Source organism: Triticum dicoccoides, chromosome 1A, assembly GCF_002162155.2.
Source record: "Triticum dicoccoides isolate Atlit2015 ecotype Zavitan chromosome 1A, WEW_v2.0, whole genome shotgun sequence".
Lineage (NCBI taxonomy): Eukaryota > Viridiplantae > Streptophyta > Magnoliopsida > Poales > Poaceae > Triticum > Triticum dicoccoides.
In genome coordinates, this window is record NC_041380.1 from 40,428,232 (window position 1) to 40,445,200 (window position 16,969).

Sequence of the window (16,969 nt, forward strand, 5' to 3'; positions counted from 1 at the left end):
AGAAATGTTGTAGTGCTCCCACTCACTTTCTTGTAAATACAGGCTTCATCGCAAGTCTGTATAAAAGTATATGCTTTGATCAACTTATCAAAGCGTATATTCCAACTCCGAGATGCTTGCACCAGTCCATAGATGGATCGCTGGAGCTTGCATATTTTTTTAGCACCTTTAGGATTGACAAGACCTTCTGGTTGTATCATATACAACTTTTCTTTAAATCCATTAAGGAGTGTAGTTTTGTTTATCCATTTGCCAGATTTCATAAAATTGCGGCAATTGCTAACATGATTTGGACAGACTTAAGCATCGCTATGAGTGAGAAAATTTCATCGTAGTCAACACCTTGAACTTTGTCAAAAACATTTTTTGACAAGTCTAGCTTTGTAGATAGTAACACTACTATCAGCGTCCGTCTTCCTCTTGAAGATCCATTTATTTTCTATGGCTTGCCGATCATCGGGCAAATCCATCAAAGTCCATACTTTGTTCTCATACATGGATCATATCTCAGATTTCATGGCCTCAAACCATTTCGCGGAATCTGGGCTCATCATCGCTTCCTCATAGTTCGCAAGTTCGTCATGGTCTAGTAACATGACTTCCAGAACATGATTACTGTACCACTCTGGTGCGGATCTCACTCTGGTTAACCTACGAGATTCCGTAGTAACTTGATCTGAAGTTACATGATCATTGTCATTAGCTTCCTCACTAATTGGTGTAGTAGTCACAGGAATCTGTTCTGTGATGAACTACTTTCCAATAAGGAAGAAGGTACAATTACCTTATCAAGTTCTACTTTCCTCCCACTCACTTCTTTCGAGAGAAACTCCTTCTCTAGAAAGGATCCATTCTCAGCAACGAACATCTTGCCTTCAGATTTGTGATAGAAGGTGTACCCAACATTTTTCTTTTGGGTATCCTATGAAGACGCACTTCTCCGATTTGGGTTTGAGCTTATCAGGTTGAAACTTTTTCACATAAGCATTACAACCTCAAACTTTAAGAAACGACAGCTTAGGTTTCTTGTCAAACCATAGTTCATACGGTGTCGTCTCAACGGATTTAGATGGTGCCCTATTTAACGTGAATGCAGCTGTCTCTAATGCATAATCCCAAAACGATAGTGGTAGATTGGTAAGAGACATCATAGTTCGCACCATATCTAATAAAGTACGGTTATGACGTTTGGACACACCATTATGCTGTGGTGTTCCAGGTGGCGTGAGTACTGAAACTATTTCACATTGTTTTTAACTGAAGGCCAAACTCGTAACTCAAATATTTTACTTTTGCGATCATATCGTAGAAACTTATTATTTTTGTTACGATGATTCTCCACTTCACTCTGAAATTCTTTGAACTTTTCAAATGTTTCAGACTTGTGTTTCATCAAGTAGATATACCCATATATGCTCAAATCATCTGTGAAGGTCAGAAAATAACGATACCCGCCGCGAGCCTCAACACTCATCGGATCACATACATCAGTATGTATTATTTCCAATAAGTCAGTTGCTCGCTCCATTGTTCCGGAGAACGAAGTCTTAGTCATCTTGCCCATAAGGCATGGTTCGCAAGCATCAAGTGATTTATAATCAAGTGATTCCAAAATCCCATCAGCATGGAGTTTCTTCATGCGCTTTACACCAATATGACCTAAACGGCAGTGCCACAAATAAGTTGCACTATCATTATTAACTTTGCATCTTTTGTCTTCAATATTATGAATATGTGTATCACTACGATCGAGATCCAATGAACCATTTTCATTGGGTGTGTAACCATATAAGGTTTTATTCATGTAAACAGAACAACAATTATTCTCTAACTTAAATGAATAACCGTATTGCAATAAACATGATCAAATCATATTCATGCTCAACGCAAACACCAAATAACACTTATTTAGGTTCAACACTAATCCCGAAAGTATAGGGAGTGTGCGATGATGATCATATCAATCTTGGAACTACTTCCAACACACATCGTCACTTCACCCTTAACTAGTTTTTGTTCATTCTGCAACTCCCGTTTCGACTTACTACTCTTAGCAACTGAACCAGTATCAAATACCGAGGGGTTGCTACGAACACTAGTAAAATAAACATTAATAATCTGTATATCAAATATACCTTTGTTCACTTTGCCATCCTTCTTATCCACCAAATACTTGGGGCAGTTCCGCTTCCAGTGACCAGTCCCTTTGCAGTAGAAGCACTTAGTCTCAGGCTTAGGACCAGACTTGGGCTTCTTCACTTGAGCAGCAACTTGCTTGTCGTTCTTCTTGAAGTTCCCCTTCTTCCCTTTGCCCTTTTATTGAAACTAGTGGTCTTGTCTACCATCAACACTTGATGCTCTTTCTTGATTTCTACCTTCATCGATTTCATCATCAAGAAAAGCTCGGGAGTCGTTTTCGTCATCCCTTGCATACTATAGTTCATCGCGAAGTTCTACTAACTTGGTGATGGTGACTAGAGAATTCTGTCAATCACTATCTTATCTGGAAGATTAACTCCCACTTGATTCAAGCGATTGTAGTACCCAGACAATCTGAGCACATGCTCACTAGTTGAGCGATTCTCCTCCATCTTTTGGCTATAGAACTTGTTGGAGACTTCATATCTCTCAACTCGGGTATTTTCTTGAAATATTAACTTCAACTCCTGGAACATCTCATATGGTCTGACGTTCAAAACGTCTTTTGAAGTCCCAATTCTAAGCCGTTAAGCATGGTGCACTAAACTATTAAGTAGTCATCATATTGAGCTAGCCAAACGTTCATAACGTCTGCATCTGCTCCTGCAATAGGTCTGTCACCTAGCGGTGCATCAAGGACATAATTCCTCTGTGCAGCAATGAGGATAAACCTCAGATCACAGATCCAATCCGCATCATTGCTACTAACATCTTTCAACACAATTTTCTCTAGGAACATATCAAAATAAACACAGGGAAGCAACAATGCGAGCTATTGATCTACAACATGATTTGCAAAATACTACCAGGACTAAGTTCATGATAAATTTAAGTTCAATTAATCATATTACTTAAGAACTCCCATTTAGATAGACATCCCTCTAATCCTCTAAGTGATCACGTGATCCAAATCAACTAAACCATGTCCGATCATCACGTGAGATGGAGTAGTTTCATTGGTGAACATCACTATGTTGATCATATCTACTATATGATTCACACTCGACCTTTCGGTCTCCGTGTTCCGAGGCCATATTTGTATATGCTTGGCTCGTCAAGTATAACCTGAGTATTCCGCGTGTGCAACTGTTTTGCACCCGTTGTATTTGAACGTAGAGCCTATCACACCCGATCATCACGTGGTGTCTCAGCACGAAGAACTTTTGCAATGGTGCATACTTAGGGAGAACACTTCTTGATAATTAGTGAGAGATCATCTTAAAATGCTACCGTCAATCAAAGCAAGATAAGATGCATAAAAAGATAAACATCACATGCAATCAATATAAGTGATATGATATGGCCATCATCATCTTGTGCTTGTGATCTCCATCTTCGAAGCACCGTCGTGATCACCATCGTCACCGGCGCGACACCTTGATCACCATCGTAGCATCGTTGTCGTCTCGCCAATCTTATGCTTCCACGACTATCGCTACCGCTTAGTGATAAAGTAAAGCATTACAGCACAATTGCATTGCATACAATAAAGTGACAACCATATGGCTCCTGCCAGTTGCCGATAACTTGGTTACAAAACATGATCATCTCATACAATAAAATTTAGCATCATGTCTTGACCATATCACATCACAACATGCCCTGCAAAAACAAGTTAGACGTCCTCTACTTTGTTGTTGCAAGTTTTACGTGGCTGCTACGGGCTTAAGCAAGAACCAATCTTACCTACGCATCAATATCACAATGATAGTTTGTCAAGTTGGTGCTGTTTTAACCTTCGCAAGGACCGGGCGTAGCCACACTCGGTTCAACTAAAGTTGGAGAAACTGTCACCCGCTAGCCACCTTTGTGCAAAGCACGTCAGGAGAACTGGTCTCGCGTAAGCGTACGCGTAATGTTGGTCCGGGCCGCTTCGTCCAACAATACCGCTGAACCAAAGTATGACATGCTGGTAAGCAGTATGACTTATATCGCCCACAACTCACTTGTGTTCTACTCGTGCATATAACATCAACACATAAAACCTAGGCTCGGATGCCACTGTTGGGGAACATAGTAATTTCAAAAAATTTCCTACGCACACGCAAAAAATTTCCTATGCATAGCAACGAGAGGGGAGAGTGTGATCTACGTACCCTTGTAGACCGACAGCGGAAGCGTTAGCACAACACGGTTGATGTAGTCGTACGTCTTCATGGCCCGACCGATCAAGCACCGAAACTACGACACCTCCGAGTTCTAGCACACGTTCAGCTCGATGACGATCCCCGGACTCCGATCCAGCAAAGTTTCGGGGAAGAGTTCCGTCAGCACGACGGCGTGGTGACGATCTTGATGTACTACCGTCGCAGGGCTTCGCCTAAGCACCGCTACAATATTATCGAGGATTATGGTGGAAGGGGGCACCGCACACGGTTAAGAATATGATCACGTGGATCAACTTGTGTGTCTAGGGGTGCCCCCTGCCCCTGTATATAAAGGAGCAGGGGAAGGTGCGGCCGGCCAGGAGGAGGGCGCGCCAGGAGGAGTCCTACTCCCACCGGGAGTAGGATTCCCCCCTTTCCTAGTTGGAATATGATTCGGGAGGGGGAAAGAGGAGAGAGAGAAGGAAGGGGGGCGCCGCCCCCCTCTCCTTGTCCTATTCGGACTAGGGGGGAGGGGCGCGCGGCCCAGCCCTGGCCACCTCTCCTCTCTTCCACTAAAGCCCACTAAAGCCCATATACCTCCCGGGGGGTTCCGGTAACCTCCCGGTACTCCGGTAAAATCCTAATTTCACCCGGAACACTTCCGATATCCAAATATAGGCTTCCAATATATCAGTCTTTATGTCTCGACCATTTCGAGACTCCTCGTCATGTCCGTGATCACATCCGGGACTCCGAACAAACTTCAGTACATCAAAATGCATAAACTCATAATATAACTGTCATCAAAACCTTAAGCGTGCGGACCCTACGGGTTCGAGAACAATGTAGACATGACCGAGACACGTCTCCGGTCAATAACCAATAGCGGAACCTGGATGCTCATATTGGCTCCCACATATTCTACGAAGATCTTTATCGGTCAGACCGCATAACAACATACGTTGTTCCCTTTGTCATCGGTATGTTACTTGCCCGAGATTCGATCGTCGGTATCTCAATACCTAGTTCAATCTCGTTACCGGCAAGTATCTTTACTCGTTTCGTAATACATCACCTTGCAACTAACTCATTAGTTGTAATGCTTGCAAGGCTTATGTGATGTGCATTACCGAGAGGGCCCAGAGATACCTATCCGACAATCGGAGTGACAAATCCTAATCTCGAAATACGCCAACCCAACATTCACCTTTGGAGACACCTGTAGAGCTCCTTCATAATCACCCAGTTACGTTGTGACGTTTGGTAGCACACAAAGTGTTCCTCCGGTAAACGGGAGTTGCATAATCTCATAGTCATAGGAACATGTATAAGTCATGAAGAAAGCAATAGCAACATACTAAACGGTCGGGTGCTAAGCTAATGGAATGGGTCATGTCAATCACATCATTCTCCTAATGATGTGATCCCATTAATCAAATGACAACACATGTCTATGGTTAGGAAACATAACCATCTTCGATTAACGAGCTAGTCAAGTAGAGGCATACTAGTGACGTTTGGTTTGTCTATGTATTCACACAAGTATTATGTTTCCGGTTAATACAATTCTAGCATGAATAATAAACATTTATCATGATATAAGGAAATAAATAATAACTTTATTATTGCGTCTAGGGCATATTTCCTTCAATCCGCGCGTTTCTGGACTGACCTTTGGATAGGTACTCAACCACTTTGGATAGAATTCCGGGGTTTGTACGATATTGCCGTTGACACCGCGTTATCGGTGGCAGATGCGCTTGCCGCGACGCCACCTGAGATTCAGTTCAAACGGGAACTCAACGGACCCGAGCAGGCAAGCCTCGCGGCCTTGAGGCAATTAATCGATCCGGTGGGTCTTTCGGATCAACCTGACACGGTGAGTTGGGCGCTCACTAACTCGGGGAAATTCTCAGTGAACTCCTTATACCGCAAGTTGTGTCGAGGGCCGACACAGCCCGTGATTGCAGGATTATGGAAAGCGTGGATGCCTTTGAAGATTAAACTTTTCATATGACAACTGTTTCGCGATAGGCTTCCCACCTCCTTGAACATAGCTAAACGTAATGGGCCGGCCACGGGTCCGTGTGCGTTATGTGGGGAACCGGAGGATGCCAATCATGTGTTTTTCCGGTGCCCGTTAGCAAGGTTTGCGTGGAGTGCTGTCCGCACCGCGGCAGGTGTCCTTTGGGACCCGCGCTCGGCTACTGAGCTTTTCAACCTCCTTGATGCGATTAAGGGCCCAGCATATCGGGTTATATGGAGATGTGTTGGGGCACTTCTCTGGGCCTTATGACTAACTAGGAACAAGTTTACTATAGAAGGGTGCTTCCCAAATCATCCGGCTAATATCATCTTCAAATGCAACCTTCTATTGCAGCAGTGGAGTCCGTTGGGGAGGCGCAAGGATGCTGAGCTAATCAAGACCGCCCAACAACGACTGGTGCAAGTGTATGCGATGGCTAGGGAGTCATGACTTCGGTTCTTTTGTTGCTTGACGAGCCTGCGTGCTCTGTACGGGCTCTGCCCTGTAATCTCGTTTGGCGGCTTGTTTTTAGTCTCATCTGAACTTTGGTGCTCAAACCGACAGGGCTTTTGGTGTTGTATTAAGACTTGGTTTGTGGTACGCTGCCGTTGGGGCTTTATTAATTTAAAGCCGGACGCATCTGGCGTCTTCGTTCTAAAAAAATGGAAAATGGCAAATAGCCAATTTTCTCAAAAAAAAACTAGAACGGAGTAGAAGATAGATCGATCTACGGTTTTCTTCCGCAAGGAGAGCGGCGATGGCGGAGACGCAGGAGGAAATCGATTCTTACATTGAGCCTTATTGGGCTGATAGGATGGAGGCGTTCTTGGAGGAGGAGGAAGCGGCGGAGGAGGCGGAGAGAAGGGAGAGTGGTTCCGGCGGCGAAATGAAGAAAAGGAAGACGGCGGCGGGAGTAGGCTCGAAGAAGGCGGCAGCGGCGGCGGATCCAGTGGAGGAGAGCGACAACGAAGAGGGGGCAGTGGAGTCGATCAGTCAAGCGAAATCGAATTTGTCGAGGAGAAAAAAGATCATAAACGCAAAGATTGTCAAGCTTGTGGGAGTGAAGAGCGGGGAGGGCCGTAAGCCCAAGACCATGACCGAGGACGACGTCGCGGCGGCGGCCGTGTACAGAGCCAAGGGCGAGGAAGCGCACAGGATCCAGGACCGGAAGGCGGAGCTGGACGCCGTGATCAAGTGGATCGCCACGGGAGATCCCGAAGCAATCGAGGTCTCGGACCAGTGGATGGCCGAAAATGTGGAGGCCATGAAGCTGGAGCCAAAAGATCCTACCGACTGGCCGGCCGAACGAGCCAAGGACTACCGTGAATTCTGGGATCTTCTATGGGCCGGCTCCTTCGGTAAATGGGAGGACATCAGTAAGCAAACCCAAATCTTTCCCCTATCTACCTCCTGATCAATTGCTCTTGGAAATATCTAACCAAATAGTCTTGATCGATTGACATCAATCTGCAGCGCTTATCCAACCCATGCGGTACACGGACGAGAAGCCTCCGCAAGACGTGTACCCCGTGCGAACTCTGCAGGTCTTTTCGGTCAAAGTTGCAGCCATCGCAGAGGAATTGGGGTGGCCGCTGGATGTGTCTGGTATCGTTGCCGCACGCGACTCGTTGGATCACAATCGCAACATTATCTTTCGCCGTCAAAGGGATAACTGACAAACCATCGACAGTGAGGTTTGTATATTCGTCTCGACACTTATTTGGTGCCTATGTTACCTCTGTGAACACTATTTGTTCTGGTTTTCACATGACTTTCCCTTAAATAATGTACAAAATGTACTGGACTATTGGGAGATATATATGATGAAATTAGAGATTTAAATTCTGCTCATTGGCATGTGTTAACATCAGTGCATTTAATTTCTCTGAACTATAATTGCAAATAGTAATTCATATCAATACAGATATATAAGTCTGCGAGGGTCCGTGATATTGCTACCAAGTTACATGCATGAACTAGGTGATTATAAACCAGCCATTGTAAACCTGATTGCTACTCTGAACTAGTTCTATGAAAAAAATTGTAGTACCTATTGCCAATGGTTAGAGGGAAACATACTGAATGATCAATCCATGGATCGTTATAAAGTATGCAAGTGTAAGTGGGATGCTTTTTTTCTGCAAAATATTCTAAGTTCTTAAAGCATGTCACATAAGAAATCAACTAGATGAAATTACATGTATGCTTTTGTGTTGCTCAAAATTATTCTTTTAAGTTGATATAGTTGTTGCTTCCCTACTCTGTTTTCATGTTTGTTTACTATATCAACATACGAGTTTGAGTATAATCTCTGTGTATTTTGAATGTCAAGTTAGTGTAAATTTCTTCCAGGCCGATATAGGGGAATAGTGCCTGCAACTTTTACCCTCTCTTGACTGTTTCCCTTTGAGAAAAACTGGCCCTTGACAATGTTCCCCCACAGTGCATAAGCAGATTCTTGAGTCTATTTCCCCCCTCAGTTTGTTTTAGACCAGTTTCTTTTCTCCTGTGAAATTCTGCTTGTAAAAGTTTTAGCATTGTTTGCAATCTATTGGCAAATGAATCTCTTAATAATTGTTTTAGAGTATATGCACACCTTAACGAATATTTTTGTTTGCCTCTAAATCGTTGGCATCCTAAGTACAGTTTTCTAGTATATGTTTTGATTATGATGTTCAATGTTTGCCTCTCCTTTTGCTTCAGTGTACATATTGCTTGTTTAAATTGGTTCTTTAAACACGAGATTTTTAAAGATCTGCATGCTTGCTGACCCAACTAGAATTTATTGGTCGTTACGGTCTTGGCAACTTCTGCATTTGAGTATTTGCTAGCAACAGATATTTAATTCAAGCTCTTATTGGTAAGTTTAGCTTGATAAATATATCACTTCTCCATGGCCGCACTGTTCCTTGGTGTCAGCATAGATTGGTTATCGTTCAATCCAGTCGTTCCAGTAATTTACTTTGTAAATTTTGCATGCAGAATCGATGTCTGACACTGACAGGTCCTACCCGTGCTATTGTTGTTGTGGATCCTGTTTACTTTGAGGTTGACTTGCAAGTGAAGGGCAGAACTGAATCTGAGGATAGAGCTTTGAGCTATCTAGTTGTTAATTATCGTGAATCTGGCTGTGAATCGCACATGTTTAAACGTGTCGACACTAGCAAGCTTAGCACAGTGGAATTGACATTGGGTGACATGGCTGAATCCGTGGAGGCCACCATCAGTGTGAAAGTGGTTGATGGGGAATGGCCAGAAGGCTTCGGAGGTCTAATTTCTGCCCGTACTGCCAGTATCAGTGACATGGAAATCAAGTTGCTTGCTTTTGATAAACTACCAGTTGCAGCTGATGGCACGATACAGCTTTCACGCTGTGTTTTGTCTGTCGAAGCTGATGGAATGCTGAGAGTCTCTGTCATGGCAATGGCAAATTGTCTGGAGGATCAAACTGTTGAGGGAGATTCTAAAGCATTCAAAGCCAGGGAAGCCTCCAGAAGCACGCGTATGCTTCAAGTTTGGTCTTGTAAGCTGGAGGTCACCATCGCATGGTCTCTTGTCCCGGCTATGGTCTAGGGAGGATGTAATGGCTTGGGGTGATGTGTGTTTCTGTTTAATGTTATGCAGTGAAGCTGTTATTTATGGAGTGATGTGTGTTGTTAGTGGTACCTTTATCCTGTTTAGATTAGTGTCAAGTACTATATTATATGTAACGTGGGCAGATTAAGATACATTTGACTATGTAATGTGGGCAAGTTAAGTTTGATTTGACCATGTAGGCAGATTAAGATAGACTTGACTATGTAATAATGTGGGCAAATTAAGTTACTCCCTCCGATCCATATTAATTGACGCACAATTGTTGGTATAAAAATTTGTAGTACTAAAGTTGTATTAAGTGTTTGTCAATTAATTTGGATCGAGGGAGCACTAGATTTTTTTCATAGTAATAGTAAATTGTCTCGGTCAACGATTCTTGCATTGAGAGAAGCAATGCCAATTTGTGGTCTTGGTCTCGTTTGGCCTGGAGATGGCGCGAATGAAGGACACTTAAAAGTAGAGGGACGGTAATAATTGCTTAGAGGTGCATGGAAATGGAAACAGTACGCAGTTTCCGTCAGTCAGTAAACACTTCTTATTTTGCGAATCGCCTCTCTTATTGATATTTTTTGAGAATTAAATATCTTGTTCAATCAGTCAATTTGTCAATACTATGCTACTTTCATTCACCATGACGTACATTATCTCATTATTATTTTATCTCAAAAAATGTTATATCAAATTTGTTTTTTATATCTTGCTGGAGGATATCAAACACTTTGGTGGAAATTAGTTGTCATTTTGCTCGATTCAGAACTGAATAAGCTAAAAGGATGTCCGATATACCATCAATCAGACAATGAAGAAAGTTTATCTAATTCTGATCTCGAGCTCCTTGAGAATCCACCTGATGTAGTCAAAGACAGATGTCCTAGCCCAATTCCCACCATGCCCACCTATCAACGTGAATTGCTTGCCGGCCTCTGCAACTATATATGTCGATCGATGATGCCAAGTGTTTGGAGTAAGTATCATTTATCAATATGTAAGGTGCCAGTATACATTGTTGTTATTCTTACCATCCAATTCTCAGTAAGGAATGGGTTCAAAGCTCGACACCCCGTCCAATGGGCTTAAGTCTCAAAAAACTTCAGGCATACTTAACATGGAGCAGTCTATGGACAATTATCGTTTCAACATTGCTAATGGTATTCCAACGAGCGTAGGCGGGTAATAAATTCAGAATACAAACATTTTTTTTTGTTATCACCATATTTAATACAATAACAATTTAGTAACTTGCAGGGATTTGTCTGGCTTTTTTATCTTTCATTTTACGCTCTGCTGGAACGGTAAAGACCTTGTGTCGCGGTTTAGTGCGGTCAGTATTGTGCTTTACACATGTTTTACAACCTTCCACGTGAAGTATTCGTACTAACTACATATATTGCTTTTGCAGGATGGGTATGAGTTGAGGAAGCAGTTTTTATTATACTTACTCAAACATCGTCCGGATGAAGCTAGAGACAACTTGTCTGATATTGTGCGAGAATTTCTTAAGCGCATCAAGTAGATCTCAATAATATGTAATAGATTTTTAGTTGGATCATCACTTTATACGTATACGTTGTCAATTTGATATCTTGTTATCAGTTTACGTTATAAGTGAAGTGGACTTCAATTATTATGTAATTGTGACCGTGTTATACTGTCTCTACCTGCGATATTCAACATGCATTATCTTTATATGACTTCAGCAAACTATTTCAGAAGCCCATGGCAACACACGGGGCATTCTACTAGTGTGATGTGGTGTGGCAGTTAGATTTCCCCTACAATATATGGATCTCCCATGTAAGTATACAACTGCTGTATTTTATTTTTTTGCAAAATATATTTCTCATGTGTCCTTTCACTATCTTTTTTAGACATGTAATATGTCAAAGTTGTAGTCAAAATCTTGCGTTATGAAGACTTAACAGCCGAATACGTCTTATATTTTTGAGAAAGAGGGACTAGATTCATGGTCCAAAGTTGCATTGTGATGTTTGTCGTTGTCACTCGTAGACACCAGCAAAGGCATTCAAAACTGAGGTGCCATTGGCCCACTGCGACAATTTTACTGGTGAGACGATACATTTTGGTTTTCATTTCTTGGATGTTTTGGCGAACATATGTAAATGTTTACAATTGGTTTGGTATTAGCGGAGGGTTGCACAGTTATAACCCGGGTCGAGCCTACCGCGTTCATTCACAATTATAAGATGTTTTGGATATTTCAATGTGAACTATATACAGGCTAAAAGGAGTGAATCTACATAGTGAAACACATTTAGATACATATTTTACAGAATAAGAAAAAAAGAGCCAAAACATCTTATACTTTTGGACGGTGAGAGTAATACATAATGATGTTGTGTGTCAACCAAAGCAAACAACTAGATGTAACATGCAGGCACGAAAGCTTGAGACTACGAGAGGGGCGCTCAGTCGCATTGTTCAACAACATGATCTAGATTTTGTCTTCCGTGCCGATGTCGTCCAACATGTTGTTGATAAAATTAACTTGATCGTCACCGAAGAAGAGGTCGATAGAGCAAGTTCAAATTCGGAATTCATATTTTGAATGAAGTCAGAAGCAAGGCAAGGGAAAGGCCGTGGGCCCGTGGCCGTCCCTTGGCTTTCGGGTCTTGGCCTGCTACTGGGTCTCACTCTCACCCGCCCATTTCCCGCCCTTTTTACCCCGCGAACATTCCAGAAGCTTCTTCCTCGCCACCACCACCGCTGACGGCGGCGAGGATGGGGACCCGTGGCCTTCCGCTCCCATGCCAATTCGAGCTCCTCCTCGGCGAAGGTATGCAACCTAACCCAGTCGACCTGCTACACCTCTCCCGCCGGCATTCCGATCCTTGGATTTGCTGCTCGTGCAGACCGCGGCCGGTGGCCGCCGGAGGGCAGGTTCATCGAGGCCGCCCACCGCGGTGACATCCGCGACATCAAGGGTAAGGCCCTCCGTATCCAATCACCCTCCCTCACCTCCCGTGCCAGTTCGCTCCCTCGCTACACTCGGGGGCTTAGGGTTTTGTCACCGCGAGGCTTCCGATCTGACCGCGGGACACCAGCTCCCGGATGTCGATTTCATCTGTGATTTAAGCTTGAACGCATGCTGAGGCTTGATGATTCCTCGGGGGATTTCTCTCGTCGCGACTTGTGGCTGAAATTGGCGCTTCTTAAGAAGTAGCAGTGGCCATTTCTTCCCGATTTGGGGGTAAAATTGGCCACCTTCTGTCATGGTCGATGATTCCAAAATAAGAGATTGCACCCTACTTTGTGTCAACTTCAGAGATTGCAAAGGAGCTGGACGTGCACGGGCACGGGATCCCGGTGACGGTGTCCAGCACGAGCTACATGGGCATGAACGCGCTCCACACCGCTGGCGGCCGCGGCAGGCTGCCCGCGTACCAGTACCTCGTCGAGGAGGTCAAGAACTCAAGATGGACATCAACAAGCCTGACACCTCCCAGGGTAGGCAATTTGTTCGTTTTCAGTTCACGCTTGTCTGGTTCTAAACCCATAGTTTCGTGACACGATTATCATCAGTTATAGCTGGGCTGTCTGCAATGTGCTCGTGTGGATCTTATTGCCAGATTATTCACCCGTGGAGCAGGCCGTTACCTATGGGCTATGGCAACCTTCCTGCCGTGCTTGATCATGGCGCCGGTCTGCATCAACAACGTTCAGGAAACATCACTCTTCTTCATTCAGCTGCAGCTCATGGTATAAACACAAGGATCTTCCCTTCGTTGTTACTTTCCTCTGTCGCAAGGCAAGACTATGCCTTGGCTTCATGCTCAGGTTGCCTTGCTCCCTTGTTTTGTGCTGGACCTTTTTATGTTTGAGCATTGTCTTGTGTTATACAGATCATGCATGTAGCATCAGATGTTATGTTGGAGAACCTTTAGCTGAATCTGGAGGGAATGCCATCCCGATAAATATAAGTTGATTTATTTTACCAAGCCCAGCCAACATAATATAAACAATTGTCTTTTTTGGCGAGAAATATAAACAATTTTCTTGTTGCTGTAGATATATTAAAACAAGGCTGATATTATTTGCTTCTCATGTCCATCGGCTTCTGAATAGTGATTAGCTTTATGAAACTCTTGTTAGAGTAGTACATAACTACATATATAGCCATATAGCCTTTTGTGTTTACCCCATTGTATAAGGGGTTTCTTGCATATGTCATGCACCTGTACATGTATATATACTGGCCTATGGCCCTACGGGAATACAAGTTGCATATTCCTAACAACTCTAAACATAGTTGTCATATTAGTTTGATTTTTCTGCTCATATGGTGTAAAAAGTCCATGTGGCATCTTGTTGCGACCAATCTATTTTGGCACTGTACTATTTATCCTTATAGTCTGTGGAGCTTCTCTCAGGATATCTATTTCGTATGTTATTTTGTTTTAGCCATTGAAACTAGTTTCCCAAGCAATGCCTGCTTACTTAGATGATATGCAAGTTTCCCGGGTATTTGTTTCATACACTATTTTCCTCACAAATGGTGTTCATTTAGTATGATTACCTGCTTCTTATGGTATCTGTTTATGGCAACTCCTTCCGTGTGTCTGTCAGGGAAATGCGAACCAGCCAAGTTGCTTCCCACCAATAGTAATTGAAACTTTGTTGCACAAAAACGTTTTTGTTCATATACTCTTCATAGTGTTATGACCTTCATTTTCTTTTCTTTTTTCAGGGCACTCTGAAATAGTAAAGTATCTTCTCTCTAGAGGAGTGGATATTGATGCACAATCAATTCTTGGGACACCACTCTCTTTTGCTGCTTAGAAAGGATATGCTACTCTTGTGAAGATACTTTTGCAGCACAAAGGACACCATAAATATAACTCTAACACCCCCCCTCAAACTCATGGTGGATCCACAACACTGAGTTTGGAGAGATAAAATCCATGTTGCGCTCTAGTCTGGGCCTTCGTGAAGAAGTCCGCCAGCTGTAACTCTGAAGGCACATACTGAAGAGCAATAACATGGTCCTGCACGCCAGCACGCATAAAGAAAGCATCAACACCAATATGCTTGGTAAGCTCATGCTTCACTAGGTCCCGCGCAATACTGATAGCACCTGTACTGTCTGACAAGAGTGTAGTAGGTGCGGTAACAGTAACACCAAAACCCTCAAGTAACCAACGTAACCAAGTCACCTCTGCTGTGAGAAGAGCCATAGCTCGCAACTCAGCCTCTGCACTTGAACGGGAAACTGCGGTCTGTTTCTTCGCCTTCCAGGCAATGAGAGAACCACCAAGAAAGACACAGTAAGCAGAAAGTGAACGACGATCCGAAGGATCACTAGCCCAGGTAGCATCCGAATAGGCTTGGAGCTGTAACGAGCTAGAACGAGGAAAGAAGAGACGGTGAGAGATCGTGCCACGAAGATATCGTAGAACACGAAGAAGGTGACTATAGTGAACCGAAGTGGGAGAAGAAACAAACTGACTCAGGATATGGACAGGATAGGAGATATCCGGACGAGTGACGGCGAGATAGACAAGACTCCCAACAAGATGACGATAACGAGTCGGATCAGACAAGGGCTCACCATCAGTAGCACGAAGGTGAACATTAAGCTCCATAGGAGTCTCAACAGTGCGCTCATCACTAAGAGCCGCACGAGCAAGAAGATCCTGGATATACTTTTCTTGGGAAATAAAAAAAGCCATCAGAGGTGGAGGAAATCTCAATCCCAAGAAAGTAACAAAGTGGACCAAGATCAGACATAGAAAACTGCTCACTAAGACGAGCTTTGACAAAGGCAATGTACTCAAGATCATCGCTGGTGATGATCATGTCATCAACATATAGAAGAAGAAGAGTGCGACCACGAGCAGAAAGGTGGACAAACAACGCTGGATCATGAACACTGGGTGAAAAACCAACTGCCGTGACAACCGAGGCAAAACGCTCAAACCAGGCGCGGGGGGCTTGCTTAAGGCCATAGAGAGAGCAACGAAGACGACAAACCATGCCATCGGGAACTGAATACCCAGGTGGTGGCTGCATATAAACTTCCTCACACAACTCACCATTAAGAAAAGCATTCTTAACGTCAAGCTGAGACATAGACCAGTGGCGAACAGAGGCCACGGCGAGAAGTGTGCGAACAGTGGTCATATGGGCCACAGGAGCAAATGTCTCATCGTAATCACGACCATGCTCCTGCTAAAAGCCACGAGCCACAAGACGAGCTTTATAACGCTCAAGAGAACCATCAGAGCGAATCTTAATCTTATAGACCCACTTACAAGTGATGGGGCGAACACGGGGAGGAAGAGAAACCAGATCCCACGTGCCGGTGCGTTCAAGGGCAGCAATCTCCTCTGCCATGGCAAACTGCCATTCAGGATGAACAATAGCATCTTGATAAGAAGTCGGCTCAACAACGGTCGAAAGACCATAGCGAGAAGGAGAATATCGATCAGGGGGTGGACAAGGCCAAGAACTGAGACCATAAGTCGGCTGAGAGGAGGAAGACGACACATCAAAAGTAGAGGGCACATCAGTAGACTCATCCACAACACGGCGACGACGAGTATAATGGAATGGAAAGGAGGGGAGAGGTGGAATCACTGGATGTGGAGACGGGGAATGTATCGGTGATGAAGGTGGAGAAGAGGAAGGTATCGGTGATGAAGGTGGTGAGTCATGCGATGAGGGAGGAGAAGAAACCATAGGAGAGGATTGCGTCAGATCTGCAACAGCAAGACGAGGAGTAGGAATACTATTGGGCACAAAGGGAGGTGTATCCGGAAAGGTAACAAAGGAGATGTCCTCCGTGGAAAAGGCCGAGGAGGATGGACGAGGGTAGTAGGGACGAGACTCATCAAAGGTGACATCCCGGGAAATACGCACCCGACGACCGGCAGGATCCCAACACCGATAGCCCTTATGCTCATCACTGTATCCGAGAAAGACACACTTAAAAGACTGAGCGGTCAGTTTGGTGCGTTCACGAGGGGCAAGCAAAACATAGCAAACACAACCAAACAAGCGAAGCGCCGAATAATCAGGAGAATGACCAGAAAGACGCTCAAGA

At 43.9% G+C, this 16,969-nt stretch overlaps 1 protein-coding gene and 1 pseudogene across 1 annotated transcript; both read left to right on the forward strand.

The window, feature by feature from the left end:
• Positions 1 to 7,043: 7,043 nt before the first annotated feature.
• On the forward strand, positions 7,044 to 10,042 carry LOC119357874 (translation initiation factor IF-2-like). Its single transcript, XM_037624686.1, has 3 exons — positions 7,044 to 7,688; positions 7,786 to 8,006; positions 9,295 to 10,042. The coding sequence occupies exons 1-2, from the start codon at positions 7,070 to 7,072 to the stop codon at positions 7,986 to 7,988; spliced, it is 822 nt and encodes a 273-aa protein (XP_037480583.1). The 5' UTR covers positions 7,044 to 7,069; the 3' UTR covers positions 7,989 to 8,006; positions 9,295 to 10,042.
• Positions 10,043 to 12,648: 2,606 nt separating this feature from the next.
• LOC119350679 lies at positions 12,649 to 15,169 on the forward strand (annotated as a pseudogene).
• The last annotated feature ends 1,800 nt before the right edge of the window (positions 15,170 to 16,969 follow it).